Source organism: Pterocles gutturalis, unplaced genomic scaffold, assembly GCF_000699245.1.
Source record: "Pterocles gutturalis isolate BGI_N339 unplaced genomic scaffold, ASM69924v1 scaffold17748, whole genome shotgun sequence".
In the NCBI taxonomy this organism is placed as follows: Eukaryota; Metazoa; Chordata; class Aves; order Pterocliformes; family Pteroclidae; genus Pterocles; species Pterocles gutturalis.
In genome coordinates, this window is record NW_010123431.1 from 45,993 (window position 1) to 64,022 (window position 18,030).

Consider the following 18,030-nt stretch of genomic DNA (forward strand, 5'->3'; position numbering starts at 1 on the left):
GTTACATAGAACCGTATTATGGCATTTTCCTTGCAGAAAATTACCTTTCTGAGCAAAGAGATCTCTTCTCAGACCACCATATTTAAACTCTTTCGTAACACTGACAGCTCTATGGGAAATGTAGCCTTCCCCATTAGGAATGTTGTATTGAATCCTTGCTGGAAAGCCCTGGAAAAATGGACAGATAGAAGTTCTGAAATACACCAGATCTCATCTTTCCAGTTTGGGAGTCTCCTTTCCCTGAATAGCCTTTTATTGATATCAGTGCTTGTAGAGGAACAAAGAGAAATCATTGTGTCTCGCAGCGTAATTCCATTTTCTTTTCAGCAGCAGGCTGGGCTTGGACAGAGTGTTTGGGGCATTGTGGTACCATCATGTGGTGCTGCTGTCGTGTGCTTCAGCCTCAGCTTTGATGAAAAAGTATAGCTCCAGCAGTTTGGGTTAGGAAAAGCTGAGTGTAGCTGTAGCAAAGCAGAGCTGTGTGCAGGTTTTGGAACAAGGCACTGTGAGCTGTGTACAGGACTGTCCTTCTCATCTCCGCGGCTTTGAGGCCAGGTGGGAGGTGACACAGGTTCCTGTTGTGTACTCTGTGTCTCTGGCTGGTGGGAGAGGGAGGATCCCATGTATAGGCTGTCTCGTTTACAAACAGTTGCAGATAATAATGCTGTGGCAATATAGCAAACCAATAGTGTGAGTTTTTATAGGAGGGGAACGGTGAGTTTTTTTCGCTACTGTTGCTTATAGTTCTAGAGGAAAGATGCCCCTTATAGAGGTCCTAGATTGTCTTAGGCTAAGTCAGAGGAAGCCTATTTCACCCCAGATCAAAGGTTTTAAATAGTTAACAGGCTCCAATTCATGAATATCTCTACCCTGTTCTATTCTTGGGAGTGGGGCTTTTCTTCTCAGGATGTCTCTTACAGGCCAATTCAAACTTGCTGTTCAAGCAGAGAAGGGGGAGAGCAGAAAACATGGGTAATCTTATTGTTTCTGATCCACGGAATAAAAATTTTCCCCAACTTGGCCTCCTGTTTCTTCATCTCATCTTAAATAATTTTGAATGAGTCTTCTGTTAATGAAACTGGAAAGGACTGTAACAATCTTGTGGCGTGAAGTTTTCCAGTCTCTGCAGAAGACTGCAGTGTCCCATGCAGTGCCTTGATTCTTTGGTCTGCCTTAAACTCTGTATGGGGACTGCAGAAATACGGACTCTTGGCAGGCGGTAGTGTGACTAGCTCAGTAGGACCTAGTTGTAATTTACTGTTGCTATGAGTAGCTTTCCACAAGTCTTTTAATTTAGGAACAGCCAGTAAAATCCCCATGTGGTACTGATGCCTGTTTCCAAACAACACAGTCCTCCACACCTATGGAAATACAAGCACTGTGACTGACACTGCATGGTATAACCATATCTATAGCATTACATTGTACTAATCCTTTATTTTTTTAAATGAAGAATTAAATCAGCAGAAAGTTAGTAACTTCAAAAAAAACCTAGTTCCCTAACACCTGTTCCTATACTATCCAGAATGGCTGTAACAGTGACTTTTTTTTTTCTCTATAGAGAAAGAAGATTAAATTTAAAGAGCTTAGGACAGTGTTTTTATTTGCGTCTGTTTCTTTTAGTGAGAAATTGAGGAGCTTGGTTTTTCCCAGCAAAGACTTGATTTAATTTTTTGAGGTTCCCCCATGCTGTCCCAAACTGCTTTGCATTGCAGAGCTGCTAAAACAGGTAGTAGAGAGGATGTGCAGAGAATGAATGTTTTTAGAGGTAAAGATAATGTGGAAAGTTAGAAAAGCAGGTAAGCAGATCTTGTGGACGCAATCTTTTCTTAATTGCACTTGATGTAATGGGAGACAGACAAAAAATCTAACCTCAAGAAATTTCATAGTAACTTTGGAGTCTTGGGGAAACTGCTCCACTATGATGTCCAAAAGAAAAATCTCATTTATTTCTGTGAGGTAGTAATGGTGATCCTAAATGGCTGTTGGATAGCGTGTAGTGAATAATGTGGAAAAATATCAGAACTGATAGTGGTTGTGAGAATAACTGTCCTCTCTCAAAGTCAAGGTGATACACCACTGACAGATAACCTTGCCCGTGTTGGAGGCATGCTCCTGAAGTGTTTGACATTCCAGGGCATAGCAGGCAGTAAAGAAATGCAGGGGTTTTTTTGTCGTTGAAACTATTAGAATGCTTTGTCCATTCATATTTGCCTTTAAAAGCCAGTGGTATCAACCCCCTCAAGAATGTAAAAATGATAGGAAGCAAACTTCAGTCTAGAAAATACAGCCTTTGCAGTAGGCATTAGTTTTCTGTCATTTGGTGCCCGAGAGAGAAAATAACCTCAATGTAATATATAAAGAGGCTGCTAAGAACACAAGAGCAGCATGGGCTGCTTTGGCTCACTAGATATTTAAAAATGAAATGCACATATTCTTTATTTTGTATTAATACACTGTAATTGCTTTACAGAGTCCAGCATATCAGTTGCATGTAAATACTACAGATGAACTTGCCAAACTGGAGCTCACAAAACTAGTGCATTTATTCCAAAGCAGAGACTAAACCCTCTAACTCCTTAAAAAAATACATACATTAAAGAACGTACCACACACACACACACACATATTGCACTTTTCTCCATATGAAATTTTTACCCCATATATGTAACACCAAAGTCTCTTCAAAGGAGTCCGTAATACAAGATAATAAAGCTAATAATTACTCTAACAGTAGTGTACACTGTTCTCTAATGTTAGACATAGATTTTAACAAAAAAGCCACTTCAAAGTAGTACAAAGTGGTGCTCAGTGGATGCTCTGCCATATTAGAAGGCATCAGAAGCCTTTTATTCTAATTGGCTTAAAGGAAATTACATGAAATGTTCAATATGCCTTTGGTTGAGGGGAAGAGTCAGTCTAAACTACATTATAAACCACCGTAGCTTCCCCTTTACCAGCACACAAAGCTCAAGTGAGCTTAGACTAGTTGGCACATCCTGATAAATGAATTGCAGAATTTGGGAAAAGAATTATTTTCATCTTTGAGTCCTGAAATGTACAGTATCCTGGAGATGGATGGGGAAGGACGTGGTTATAGTTATGGCAGTAATCCAGCTCCTGGAGCAGAACTGGGTCTGTCTCTGTAGCTGGTGTGTGTCGTGTTAGCTGTTTTCCCTGCATAGTTCCTTGAGTGCTTGGTCAGATATTAAAATTGGAGATAGTGTTCATTATGCTGTGGGGTAGGGAAAAAGGAATGAAAGGACAGGACTCTTTGTTGCCTCTCTTTTTTTTTTTTTTTTTTGTAGTAGTGAAATGCTTGGTCTGTTATGCTGTAGTATTTGTCAAGCTGTTTCCCTTCCCTTTGTTAGTCACTTAAGGTGTCATAGGGGTTTCTGTGTTCCATAACTGTTTACTGTGGCAGATGAGTTTCCTTTTGAAGGGAAACCATGCATTAAAAACCTTTTCTATCTCAGCTATTTAAAGTAGAGCTTTCTAGCCCTCTTTATGCTGCATCCCTTAAGTAGTGTATGGATGTGATCTCTGTTCTTTAAACTCTCCTTTGCTGATGCTTTGAGAATCACTGATATCAGAGGTAGAAGCTGAGCACGTACAGATGGAGTCCAGCTGCACAACTGGACCCAATATCAGAGCAGGCTACATAGCAACAGGAGTTGCCTCTCCAATTTAGTATATAGGAAACGAGGTGCCTTCAGTCCGGTGTTAAACCCTTCCCTCCCTTCACACAGCCTACAATGCAGTGACTAAAGTCCTGTTATTCCACATTTAAATGTGGTCTTATTGCTGTAAATGCTGGCTTATTATCCACCCTTCTAGTGAAGGAAAAGAGAGCAGGTTCGAGAACTCCTTTTTCTAGCTTGGCAGGATCTGTGATGTGACAAATACAGAAGAACCAACATACCAAAAGTACTTTATTTCTTCCTTCCTTCCATTTTTAAGTGACCGCATGCCCTGAATACCCAAACTTTGAGTTTGATGACTACACCCTCATTTATTTGTAGTATAAAAGACCTTAGCTCACCAAACTTTCCAGCAAAGCGCTTTCTACGTGTACGATCAGCACAGTTTCCCTGCCATTCTTTGTGCTTTAATGAATCTGCAATTGTGCTTAATCTTTGCTCAGAAAAGGGCTGAACTGTCTAGCTGTGAACCTCACTTGTCTACCATCCCATAATGTCCCACCATACTTAAAGGCTAGAGACAAAACCCAAACTAGAGATCGAAACTTACTGCAGATTCCTAAGCAATCCTCCTATGACTCGTATTTCATGACTGAAAGTTCTGGAGACACGGCTCTTTGTTTAGTATTTTGTGAAATGGTTGATACATCAACAGTTCATGATGCTAAATATTGCTGTAATACTTTCAATGTTATATATACATGAGCAATCAAAACACTAAAAGTTAAACATGTTCCACATGGTGGAACGTGTGCTCTGAAGGGACTTTGGCTGTAGAGCAAGAATATACATGGGGTATTGTCTACTTTCTTCAGAAAAAAGCATATAGGCTGAAAAAGAACTGAAAAAGGCACAGCACTATCACTTCACAGGGGTTTTTTTTAAGCTCATTGTTTTTATCCTTAAGTTCTAAAACCCTAAATAATTGTCCAAATATACAAAGCTCAATAAACCACCAGCAACACATACTGCAAATTCAAAACACAGTTTGTTTGCTTGTTTTTAAAATGCAACAGAAGGACAGATGGATCCTTTCCAGTGATCGGAACTTCTCCAAGACAGAGCCCTCCACCAAGGCCTGCCTGCACAAAGGGTTGATTTCTAAAGCTACCCGGGGGGATTTTCCTTTTAATGCCATTGCCTGTAGCTCTTGATTTTTCTCATGCTACCTCTTACCTTTTACCTCTCTGTTAGCTAATCCTTTATCCTTTACTATTCTGATCCCCACCCAGAGGTCTCTACAACCCACTGTGGTGCCCTGTGTCAGTTCCAGGTATCTTTTGACAAAGTCAAGGTATCACTTAGCAGAGATCCAGAAGCCTCCCTTAGTGGACAATTAAGAGTTCAGTGGCAGGCTTGGGAAATACTGTTTCCTTGCTAGCAGGAGGAAGGAGAGGCTGCCTGAGATGCCTGGTCATCTCAGAGACGTACCATGGAGTAGTTCCAGATCAGTAGCTTAAACAGAATTGGATGCCAAAGTGCAACTTTCCTTTAATTCCACCTCACGCTACTGTTTCAAGAATATTACGGTTGCCATCAGCACAGACCCAAATCTACCCTGAATTTCAATGGAAACTATTGCTTTTATTGCCAAGAAGTACAACACAATGTGCACTCATTCTCGGTTCTCCAAGTGAATGTTAGATGAATGCTGACAAACTCCTCAATTTTTTTAGGAGGAGATAATTCCTTCCTCTAAAATTCACTTTTTTTGCCTCCTCCTATGCAAATTAGTTCTTTGTGGGATGAAACTGCACTATCTGTTCTCTAGCCCCTGCCACCAGCAAGAGGAGCTAGTGCGCAAACACTTTTTGCCACCTCATGCGTTTTTTTTCCAGTCAGGTGGATTTTTAGTTCCCCTGTTAATTCAAGGGTTGAAAAATCACCATGAACTTTGGGGTAGGAACAAAAACCAAAAATTCACATGCTTCTCAATTTGTCCCATTCTTCCACTCTCATGTTAGTCACCCCATGGTGTTAATTCACTAGGACATAGCCACTGTGCTGGGGATCGACAGTCTCCATCATTTCACAATCAAAGAGTCCAGGCAGTTCTGAGAGGGTTAATGCATCATAGTTTGACTGGGACTCAGGAGATGCTGAGCTGCTCTGGCTGTCAGGCAATGCTACACTGCTCTGTTGTGCTGGGTCCATGGAATACTGGCACTGGTCTGGGTAGTCTGGCTCAGAAGAGGTAACAACAGGCAATTCACAAGTCTGATATGAATATTGTAAGGACTGTGGCGGCTGCTGCACCTGAACTGGTGATGATAACTGTGATGAGCTGGCGATCTGGGAGGGTGGCAGGGGATCCAGCTGTACCTTCTGGTATTGGCTGAGGAAGGGGTCATAGCGCATTTGTTCCGAGGAAGGCTCCATCACAGGGCTCAGAGGCTGCTGCAAGCTGAACTGGGTTGATTGCTGCTGCTGCTGCTGCTGTTGCTCCTCCTGGCATGAAAGTGGCAGTTGACTTGACCTTGGGTATGAGCTCTCAGCTATCTGCATCTGATTAAAATAGGCTTGCAGCTGGGACTGCTTCTGGAGAAAGAGTCTCTTCTGATGCAGCCTGAATCAAAGATATAAACAGGAATTATTTTTGCCTTTTGAAGTGTTAAGGTGCTAGCATGAGTCCTGCATGCTGGTCACTTAAACAGATCCAGCATGGAGTGAAATAAAGAACTATAAAATTCCAGGGCAATCTTGTTTATTAAATTTTACAGCAGACGAGAATCTTCACCTTTCAGCAAATGTGCAGAGGCTCAGTCTGTAGACCTTTTGATAACCTTTTAAATTACCTAGTGAATTTTTCCTGTGCAATTAAGTTAACCCCATGCATTGTTTAATTTTGCTTGCTAAGCAAAATAATGTGTTGTATTTGTATTTTAAGCCTGCTGTTCTCTGCTCTGTGCAGCTTGAGAGGTGAAGACTTGAGTATCGCTGGCTACTAAAAGAAATGAGCAAAGTCTCCTTCCCCCCCATATTTTTCTCTGAACTGCACTACTCCCCATGAACTTTTATGAAACTACCTGTTTCTGACTCTAGAAACAGTAAGAATTTACAACACAATGCAAGGTTATAGCTACCTTTGACAAATTCCTGTGATACAACAAAGCGGAGGTCTCCTGCCAGCCAATTCCCAAGGCATGCAGAAATAGGAAACCTACTACTGACACAAGCCGACAGCTTTCAGAAAATGAATCTATTGCTTCCCAGCTTATTTCTCTATGCAGACCCCCTATTCTTAAAGGAGCACACCAAGGTGCTCTCAATACTGTTAGTTAAGTTCTTGATCAGGATTAATCAACTCCACAGTTGTCAGGAGTGGCCATAAACTAAAAATTAATTACAGAGTACACGCTTTCTGAAAATCAAAGTGTTTTTATACCTCTGTTCCTCAGTTTTTGTTCTAGACAGCATGTAGCTAGGTTGTTACTTTCCTTTCTCTTTTTGCAATTCTTCTGCAAAACTCAAGGACAGTACCTGTCTTTAGTATCTATCTTGCTTACTTGTTTGACAGTTACCAAATCATGAGCTCATAAAGAGCTTGCAGCCCTTTAAGCTGGCAATTAAAATCCTGTCTGCTGTAATATGTACAGTTATAAGGGGACATTTAAAAGCTTTTTCAGAGGAGTGTCACTTCTAAACTGATCTTATGTGACAAGAAAAAGTTGATTTACTTTCCTGTAAAATTATTTGGTCATGTGAATGAGGAAATACCCAAAAGACTGCAGAGCTTTCCAGCAGGCAGAAATACACGATCCATGTTCTGCCTTACGATAAATACTGCAATATGTAAATCAAACAGCAGGTGGTTGGGAGGATAAGGGTGAAATTAAGTACAACAACGTAAGTAGTAGAGTAGCTTCCTCCTATGCTTCTACATGCTCATTAGCCAACTAGGGTCTACTTGCCCCCTAGTAGTGTTAGCTGATAACAAGCTCATAGCACAGAAATTTGCAAACATGTGGCCAGACTGTTGTCCCTCTTTTAAAAGAACTATGTCCTTACAAAGTTTAAAGCAAAGCTTTCCTTTTTCGAAGAATTATCTAAATGGCCAAAGATTGTTCCAGTTCTTTTATTACTCTTGAGAGTAAGAATAAATAACTTATCTGCATAGTTCAAAAGCTTCTTACCTGTGTTCCTGCAACTGCTGTTCCAGACTCCGGGGGAGCTCTTTGCAGTACAGCTGGCAAGTATTCTGAGCTTTTGATAGTAGAGCGGGTTTCTGCAAGAAAAGTAGTGCTGTTTTAAATTGCTTTCTGGACTAATGCATTAAATCAAATGCAAGTGAAAGAAGATCGTCTAGCCTTATGACAGTGTAACTGTCCAGCTCCATTTTCAGAAGCTGTCAATAGAACTCCTATGTAAAACCACAGCCACTACTGCTTACTGGCTTCTAACCCTTAGACAAAGAGTATCTTTGCATGATACAACTGCACCATAAAAATCCATAGAAAGATTTCTATGGATAAGCTGCAAGCTGGAAAAGTGTTTTCTAAACTAAAAGTATATGAAAATTGATTTAAAAAAGGGGGGGAGGAACAGTAAGCCCCAGGGGGTCATAAGTGGCTCCTCAGATGCTGACTCATGTTTATGGGGTGCAACACAGATAATAGGTATTCACTTACCAGTTACTTCAAATTGCATTAATAACACTATACAGTAACAGACTGAGTAGGAAAACAGCAGTAATATAGAAAACTTTCAGTAACATAGTAAACTTTTTGCATGATCGGGCTCAGCGTCTGACAAAAGAAAAATCCAGCATAATTTCAAATTCTAGGTGTTCTCTACTAATTCAGCCTTTGACCAGTTTTCCTGATTAGTAAGATCTAAAAGGCTAGTCTGCTGCACAGTAACAGCAGCTGGTTTATTTAATTCAGTGGAAGGGAGGTGTGGTACCTGGAGCCTGTGTTGCAAGTACTGTGTTTCCAGGCTCTGCCGTCTGGCTAATAATGGGGGATGTGCACCACTAGGGAAAGCAGATGCAGCTTCCTGCTGCTGCCGAGATGCTTCCTCCTGCAGAGAGAAGAGGAACAAGTTTCATCCCCAGAAAAGGCTCTTCTACCTCAACCCTTTCTTTAAGGATTTCCCTTGAAAGAGGTTGCCATATGGCAATGAGAATACCATGAGCACTGCAGCATGTTCACATCAAGTGAGAGGTTCTCGTGAAAACATTACAACTTTGTGGTTGGCAGAACTGAAGTTTTCCAGCAGTCAGAAAGTAAGACCTGGAGCTTTAAGAATAGCAGGCTTCACCTGGAACATTAGGTGCTTACCGTGCCTGTGTACTTCTTACCGATTTTGGTCTTGGGGTTTAACAGAAACTTACTATGCCTGTTTGGTGTGACTACGCTAATTGGGCTAACTGTTATCACTCAGTTTTTGCACATCTTACAATTATACCAGACCAACTCCAACAGCGAAAAATGTTATTGGGCTCTGTTAAAGCTAAAACATCCTTCAGATAAAAAGCAATAAGAAAATGTTGGATTTGGAAAGCTAACAAGGCCATCTCATGACACCATGAAGATGGTAAAGGCTAGCATGCAAATGCCCATTCTCTATTTTGCAGAAGACAAAGGAAAAGAGGGAATTTTATGTGTACATTAGCTCTTCTCCAATCCCCAAACACCTTATCCTTTCCTTATCTGTCCCAAAGCATTACCCCCTGAAAGATGGAGCTGGATTTCTGGTTTAAGTACCTGTGGAGGACTATTAATGAGGTCCTGCAACTGCGTGGCAGTTGATGTCAGAGAAGGTTCTTCTTCTGATCCCATCTGTTCATACAGCAACTGGACTTTGTTCAGTTCCAAGATTCCTTTGGTTCGTGCCAGATTCTGGAGGTGCTGTCTAAATGCTACAATTCCTGGAGAAGAGTTGCAAAAACCCTTGTCAGAAAATCAGTTAATTTGTACCTGGTTAGCAGAGCGAATGGGAGATAAGCTGAGTAACAACCAAGTCACAAGGTGGCTTGGTGCTTCTGTGTATGGAGCACATTTGCTGCCATGTCTAGGTATAATGTGTCACGACAATGGTTATAATTACCTTGTGTGAGGGATGTGTCAGAAGCTCTGCGCCCCTCTCGGAAACTGACAGGAGAGCGGTTGTGGGTCTCTCGCTTTTGGGAGGTGAGTGCTTGCATGGCTGGATTGGCAGGTCTGAGACCGATGAAAGGTGGTATTCTGGGTGCTTGTTGGTTAGTTAGCACCATTTCTTTCAAGGAAGGGGTGTCTTCCAGGAATTTAATCTCTCTCTGAACAGATCCCATGTTATATTCTGAATCAATGCTGCCCAGAGATGAGTTTTCATCCAATGAGTAAACTTTCCCTGTGATAAAAACCAGAAGCCAGAATAAAAGGACAGTGCAGCAGCAAGTTAGCAAAGCAAAGGAAGTGCCACAGGCTCAAGCTATTCCTGCTAACAGTGACTCCTTAGAGGAACAAAAAAATCAAGTTTCATATAGTACACTTGCAGTACCAGAATGGGTATTTGCTACTGGGTTTTTACATTATTGCAGCAATAAGACACTATGGAAATTATATTCATTGGCTTGTCTGGAGAGTGTTCAGTGCTGGTTGGTTTACTGTTTGTTTTGGGGTGGGGTTTTTTCTGTTTGTTTTTTGTGGGTTTTTTTTCTTTTTTCTTTCCATAGATAATCCTGACAAGAGTGTAGCCTGAGCTGAAAGGCTCGGTCATCTTGCTGGTTTTGGAATACCTGAGAATCCAGAGGTTTTTGTTTCCCCACTGTCCTCCTCTGCCAGTGGCAGGTGTAGGGGATGGATGATTTGGGGACATTTTTGGGAAAAAGAACAAGCCAACTTGCCAGACTTTACCAGTTGCTGCTGGGGTTGTACATGACTGTAGCCTGCTGCTTCGGTTTTATCCTGTCTGTACAGCAGGTTTTGGGGTGTTTTGTGGTTTGGTGTGTTTTGTTTTTTTTTTTTCCCACTTTGGCCTTTATAGCAAATGCTACGTATCAAAACCAAGAAACTGTCTTGTGCTTGTCGCTCTTAAAACATATTGTTTTTCATGCTGGGCTTATTAGATTGAGTACTGAGAGCAGGAAATGAGCTTTGAGTTGTCCACACTAACTTCTGTACCTGTGCCTGGCATCATCACCAGCTGATTGGTAACTTCTGCCAGAGTGTGCCGTCGCTTCCCACAGCGAGCTGCTTGGAGGGCTGCAAATGCCTGCGCAGGGTCATCTTCTGACTCTCCTTCTGTCTCTATTCCTTCATCAATAGAAGTTTCCATCATGCTGGTAGGCAGCGATTGGCATCCTTTCCTACTCACCATGGGAGGTACAGGATCTAGCAGGCAGCCATTTACCTACATGGCACAAGAAGATGGACAGCTTTCAATTATGTGCACAGACCATCACCCCAAAGTGCAAGAAATCTCTGCCTGTCACATAGACTGAAGGGAGCCTGGAGATTTAAAATGGGTGAACCTCCCTATAATCTAATCCCTATAATTCGTTAAGAATTGTATGTGACAAATCCTTCCAGGTAGGATCACCACTGACATTCTCTTAGTACTCAACTCCCTAAATACTCTTATTTCCACAGTACTATGTTCTCCAGAGCTGCTTTTTTGTAAAGGGTTATTAAAAACCTTTGCCAGCTAGTCACAAATATAAAATATTTATGGAATGTACAATATTATTGTTTCCCCTTACTATACCTACCATGCTCATTTATCATGTTTAGATAAGCACTATGAAAAAAGAGCCTTGTATTTAATTCTGCAGTATTCTTGCAGAGATGTGTTCAAGAATAATATAAATGCACCCTTTCCAGCGGAACTCCATTTGATTCATGGTGCTTTGAATCCTGCAATTTTACATGGTCTCCAGTGAAGATTTTCCAGGCATTCCTAGTTACAGAAATGGCCTAGCTGAGAATTGCTATAACTTATCTGAGATGCTGCAGTTCAAATAGTTTTTGACAGTCAGAAGGTCCTGTTGGCTATTTACCATTCAACAAGAAATTAACAAAAATGTAACTCTTTTGGCTGGCTTATTATGAAATTGGCAGAGATAGGGAATTTTAAGTGCACAGTATTTTAATTGCTTTAGCTGGCAATGGAAGCTTATGATTAAGGTTCAGTTTTACCTTCCTCTTCTTATTTGTCTGAGTCTTTGGATGAGTAGCTGAGTAGGTCGCTCTAGACACTCAGCAGTGAATCCTTTGTATGAGAAGCTATACCTGTGGAGTCCTCAAGGCTCTTAAAAATATATTTAAAAAGAAAAAAACCCCTGTTTTTGTAGGTCGATTTTTTACAAATGACAGTGTGGTAAGACTGGAATGTAAGCGAAGAACACAAGAGCCAGATTAGTGATCAAAAAAGATACAGCTGTTGAAATGTATATGCAAGAGAGAAGTAAAAAGAGAATCTGGAATACATTGAACTCTGATGCTCAGAGAATACTTAAATTTAGGGAAACAGGCACAATGTATTTTGTCCAGCTAGAACAAGAAATGTACAAATCATGTGTTTCGATACTAAAAGTCTTTGTATTTGACTTGCTGTCTATGCTGAGTGGTTATCCAGGAATGAGAACTTGCTGGAGACCAGAGTTTTGGAGACGGCATATGCTTAAGGCTACCTGCAAGTGTCAAGACAGGGGATGCATACTAAGGTCAATGAAGTGACATTAATTTGGATTAGCAAATGCTCTAGCCCTGACTCCACAGTGCTTTATGCTAGGATGGTGAACTCTACCCTGTCAGAAGGAACTGATCTTCAATTAATTATTGAAGAGCTACAGCTACTACCACTAGCTGTGCTTCTACTAGGCAGTAATTAAAAAGGCAACAATGTTTCTCAGCCTTAATGATTTTTGATGAAACAGTAGGGTGATATTAAGCTGTACCTTTGGCGTCTCAACTCTTTCTTCCTCCATAAATGCCGTCTCTCCCTGGCAGCTGGATGGAGGGAATGAAAAGGCTTCTGCTCCTGAAGCTGAGGGAAGACCTGGAGACTGCAACAACCTTGTGTTTTGTGAATGCAAGTTAACTGAGGGTACCACAGCTTGCGCCTAAAAAAGATTTTAAGAACTCTAAAGCCAGAACAATTTTAGGTATAAAACAACATACAAAGTCATAAATTAAAAATAAACATACCTAGCCCACTTCCAAAGCAGGAGAAGTATAAGGTTTATTTCCTCATTCTTGATCAATTACATTCCGAGTCTTTAGACGTTAAAAAAGCACACCCACCCCGCCCCTGCCCAACACACACCAAACCCCAAATATCACACTAAGGTAGCTACTTCTTGAAGCTGAGTACTTACTCGCGGTAAAGACAACGTTTGGGACCCTTTGGTGCCCTCTGACTTTTGACATGCTAGAATTCCTTTTTTACATTCAGTACACAACCCTGTAATGTTACCGTGAGGCACATGGCTAGTTTCAGTGTCTTTTCCCATGCTTTTTCCTACAGGAATCAGTGCTGTTAGAAAGAATGCAGCAGGAAGCAACCATGGCACAATTAGGAAAACTGGTTTTTTCACTCTTTTTTGACCTTAATTTCCTGAAGTGCAGTATCCACACAAGTTGCTTCTCCAAAAGGAAACAACCAGCCTTACAGGGGAGCCTGTGGTGCCCCCATGTGTGAAAACAAATTCTCTTGTTACTCAGGATAACTGCAATCTTGCTTGGTCCTGATGAAAAAGTGGTAATATGGCTACAAAACACAGGAATTTAGTACAATAAGGAACTATCTTCTAGAAGGCTTCTTCTTCCTCCTTGTTCATCTGTTTCCACCTGCTTTTAATACATCTTATAATTAATAAACAGCTTTTAAATACTGTGTCTATCATTAGAACTAGTAGCTAAGAAAATAGTTGGTTTTAATCTTTCTCAGCCATATTGTTCGTGGACTTGGATTTTCATAGCTGAAGTGATTTGGCTTTCATTTCAACAGAATCCAAAACCAAAGAGTGTCTTGCTGCCTCAAGTTAAAAAGGAGCAGCATGGTTGTGATTTCTCCTGGAAGTGGAGTCTGGGCACTCGTTCTATACAGCAGCAATACAGTAGCTAGGAGGCTGTGAACTTCAGAGAATATTTACTTGAGACCACAATAAATCTGAGTCATCTTAGGCCAAGTCTTTCATGTTTCCAGTTATGCATTAATAGAAATCAAAAGCTGTACAATGTCTGTGTATCTTACTGAAACAAAAGAACATGTAAAAAAAAATCTGAGAAATACTGGAATAAGACATGATAAACTGTACATGACCTTTCTTTCTGAGGAAAATTACTGGGGAAGCAGCAGACTGAATAGCCTTAGAGCCTGTGCTGAATCAGTCAGTACAATTAGAGAGGATACTAAGCGGACAGCCTTCTGCAATGGAAGGGCTGACACCAGATGCAAGGAGCACCCACAATTGCTCTTGATAAAATACACAACATGCTTAATACTTAAATCAATTAGTCAGTCATCACACTGGCTCTATGCATACAGAGGTTTTGCAGCTGTTTCCCATTTAACAGGACTCTTGCTGGGTCACTGGAGGAAAAAGTGGTGCAAATCTTAAAAGAAATTACATTATTTAGGGACAAACCTCCAAGTCTTGAGCCACCAAGAGTCTCATGACAATACTATTTTTATCAGGTACTTAAGATATCACAATGAATTGGCATCATAACATGATAGGTTGATCCTAATTTGGTTTTTTTTTTTTTGGTACCTCTTTACTATTCTCTGCCATGCTTCATTTAATGGGAGCCAGAAAGTGTATCTAGAGAGCAGCAGGGGAGAAAGTAATTTTATTTTCAACAGGTCCCTTTAGAGTGCCTGTGTTTATAACACTAAGTAGAGCCTGCATCCTTTTAGCCCCCATGCTAGCACAGCTCTCCATAAATTCAACAGCTCATTTGTCAATCACATTAAAGACACTCCAAGTGTTGCACAGTCTCCAGAAATGGTATTTCTAACATTTTAACCCATGACTTCCCAGCAAAAGGTTTGAAATTCTCAAAAATGCAAGTGCTCCAATTAGAAGCACAAGCACAGTACTTTCCCTTTAACTGAGAAATAAACTGCGAGTTAAGGTTAGACCACACAGAGACCCATTAAAGCCAAAACCCTTGTTTGCATTTTGGGCTTCAGAATGCATTCAACTTCCCTTTCTCATTCAAAACTTATCCAGTCCCCTCCAAACTTTTTTTTTTTTCCAAGAGTGGTGAGGAGGCAGCAGGAACAGTTGTAGGAGGCATGCCAGACAACTGATTTGTCATCACACAGTTCTGACAAATCGAAAAAAGTCTTTCCAAAATGATGGTGCAAGTCTATATACTATAGAAATCAGAAAATAGGAATGGATTCTAAGTGAATCTATATAGAAACACCATTTTGAAAGAGAAGAATGTCTTGCACCTTAAGACCACCTCTGCTAGGAACGGGACCTTACCTTGGCTACTGTCTGCTCAGCAATGGTACTTGGCCGGCGCTGACGAGCATCGAGTCTCTGTTCCACAGGGAAGCTACTCCGATGTGATTTGAGTCTTTCCACTAACAAGTAATAGATGGCAGCAAAGTGGTTATAACTCTTGTTCTGCAGAGACTGAAAAAGAGAAGCACAAAAGTGTGGGCGCAGCCAAATATGCATTATCTTTTATGTTCCACAAGGCCAGGAATAAAAAAGAATTGCCATAGGGGGAGGGAATATTTAAGAGGCAGTAGGGTAGGCAATTGTTGTTCTGAACTGAGGAAGTTTCAAACCAGAGTGCAAGGCAAAGAAAAGCATCAATCTAGCTAACAAACAAATCTCTAGAAGTGACCAATTGTAAGCAGCAGCAAGTATCAGCATTGTAACAGGCAGCCCTATTGGCCTACTTTTTTTTTTTTTTTTTAAACACAGTGCACACTATATTTCTATGCATCCTCTAGCTTAAAGCAAGTGTAACATCGAACTGTTTGAAAAGTGTACTTGTTTAATTTAAACAGTCAATACAGTTAAAGAACAGTCCTGGGAGATATGACCAGAATGCATTATTCTTTTCCATGTGTTCTAATTTGGATTCTTGACACAGAGAAGTATCCTTTCTCTCACAGTGCTGCCTTTTCATTGATGTATTTTCCTCTATGGGCAAAGGATGCCTTGGACAGGAGTGTGTGGCTGGCACATGGGTGAAGTTGTCCTACTGCACAATGTTTTTGTCTGCAGTCTGTGTAACAGACACCTTATCTCCACTAGGGATGATCTTTAGGAAGCTTTCTGGAGGGATGTCTCTCCTCTTCCTGATCAGTCTGCTGGCACAAGCCGAGACATCAGTAGGACAGGGAGGCAGCAGCACAGCATGTTTAAATGCTTGCCCTTGCTAGGGTGGGACCAGTTAAAATAAACCACCAGTTTTGATTTTTTTCCCCCTAACTGTTGAAATAAAGGATGCTACAACTAACTTGAGTAATAAGTTTTAGTTGTAAAAACAAAACAGGAGACCTTCCCCCCAGAGACAAATAAAAATATGAATCTGTTTTACCTCAATAGTTTTCTGTTGGTCTATTCCAAGGCTGTGCATTAGCCGTAAGACTTGCTCATTGTACTCTCCAAGGGAAGGCTCATTCTCCTCTCCTGGTGGATAAAGAATAGGTCGCTGTGCAGGAACTTCTATAAGCATCCACTTGTGCTCCTTAATCTGCGCAATAGTTAACCGTTTGGATGGGTCTAGGACCAACATTCTTCTAATCAGATGTTCACACTCTGTTGGGGGAAAAAAATTTCCAGCTTGCTAAGTGGTACTTGCATATATTCACCTGAGACCTACCAATACAGAGAATGACAACAGGAAACTGCCTCAACTTCGACCTAACTTCTGTGCTAAATACATTTCCTGAAGACTAAAACAATCTCTCTAAACAAAACTAAAAGTCACATTAAGAAGGACAAAAGCCCAACTTCTCTAAACGCATGGTATGGCTAACAGCGCCATTCCTTCCCCACAGCTCCCCCATGACAGTAATAGCAATATTTAATACCTCTTTGAAGCTGCTATTCTAAGTACAGGGCTAACATTAACTGATAAAGCTTCTTTGAAATGTGGTGGGCAGTAATTAGCATCCTTCTCCAGCAGAGTTTGAAATAGCTTGTCCAGGCTCATGAAACAAGGGAATGGCAAAACTAGGCTTAGTGTCTTTTTTTTTTTCCCCACCCTCGTGGTCACAAAAAACAACGGTAAAAATAACATCTCTGTGGCTGTGAATAGTAGCCAATGGGTCTGCAGGTTTACATGTTTTAATTCCAAGACCAAAGCACAATCAGTAGCTTTAGGTGCAAGAATAATTCTGAACACACCAAACCATTGCTGCTTTCTGACTACTACACGCTGGACAGCACTAAAACCATCATATTCTTCTTCAGATCTCAGTTGTTTTTTGGAAGATTAGGGCAGAAGAGATGAATGTGCAGTTTGTATATTATAGGAAGTCAACATAAGTTCCTTTAAGGGAGCTGATCAATCTGCTATGCATTTCTGTCTGACCGTGATAGGGCTACAGTACAGTTGTTATGAGTCAGTCCATTCAGGTAGCTATGACAAATAGTTTAGCGAGATATTTCTGGCTATTTATTCCTGTTCATCTCACTTGTTGTCACAGTTTTGCTAAGAGGCACATGCTTCCCCACTCCCTGCATCACCATGTGATCAGCAAGGGGAGCAGCAGGCAGCCTGTGAGATAGCTGATCTACAGCAGTCACAGCAACGATCTCAGCTCACGCAAACGAACCTGGATCTAGCTCACGTACCTACGTCAGCAAAGTCACAGAAACAAAATACAGCCACAGAGCATGCCCAGGAAGCTGAGGGGTTGCCGTGGTGCCTAAATGGCATTGCTAAAAGCAACCAAGTCCACTATAGCTGTAGAGGTTATTCTAGAATTTACTCCAGGTTTACCACAGCAAGAGCATAGGAGAACACATTGTTACCTTCTGACATAAAATAAGGGATCCTGAACCTTCCTTCAAGAACTCGTTGCCTCAGTATGGGGAGCGTTGGTCCATCAAAAGGTAATGCTCCACAGACCAACACATAAAGGACTACACCCATGCTCTGTAAGCAAGAGAATATTAATTTCATTTTTCAAGCTATAAGCAGAGTCTCTGAGGTTGGCTAGCCAAATCCTGTCACAGAAAAAAACAGAATTATGTTCTGCAGAAACAGGAAATTTATACAGAAAAGAGTTAGATTTTTTGAAGATCCCTAAACATTAAGAACACTCATCTAACCCAAAATGGCTAGGCTTGCAGTACCTTGTGCTGATAAGCAGGTAATCTGAAGTGTAATGGGTTAAAGACTCTGGCCTGAAAAGTGAGCCCCAACTT

At 41.0% G+C, this 18,030-nt stretch overlaps 1 protein-coding gene across 1 annotated transcript in view; it reads right to left on the minus strand.

Moving 5' to 3' along the window:
- Positions 1-5,678: 5,678 nt before the first annotated feature.
- SIK2 (salt-inducible kinase 2) overlaps positions 5,679-18,030 on the minus strand; it is a gene marked incomplete at its 5' end in the record, with an annotated part of 35,587 nt that continues 23,235 nt past the window's right edge. Inside the window, 10 exons of the mRNA XM_010077903.1 lie at positions 5,679-6,267; positions 7,835-7,926; positions 8,604-8,720; positions 9,407-9,570; positions 9,750-10,031; positions 10,805-11,033; positions 12,580-12,744; positions 15,121-15,273; positions 16,193-16,413; positions 17,635-17,758. Of these exons, the coding sequence (XP_010076205.1) occupies positions 5,679-6,267; positions 7,835-7,926; positions 8,604-8,720; positions 9,407-9,570; positions 9,750-10,031; positions 10,805-11,033; positions 12,580-12,744; positions 15,121-15,273; positions 16,193-16,413; positions 17,635-17,758 (2,136 nt within the window). The remainder of the gene's footprint in view (positions 6,268-7,834; positions 7,927-8,603; positions 8,721-9,406; positions 9,571-9,749; positions 10,032-10,804; positions 11,034-12,579; positions 12,745-15,120; positions 15,274-16,192; positions 16,414-17,634; positions 17,759-18,030) is intronic.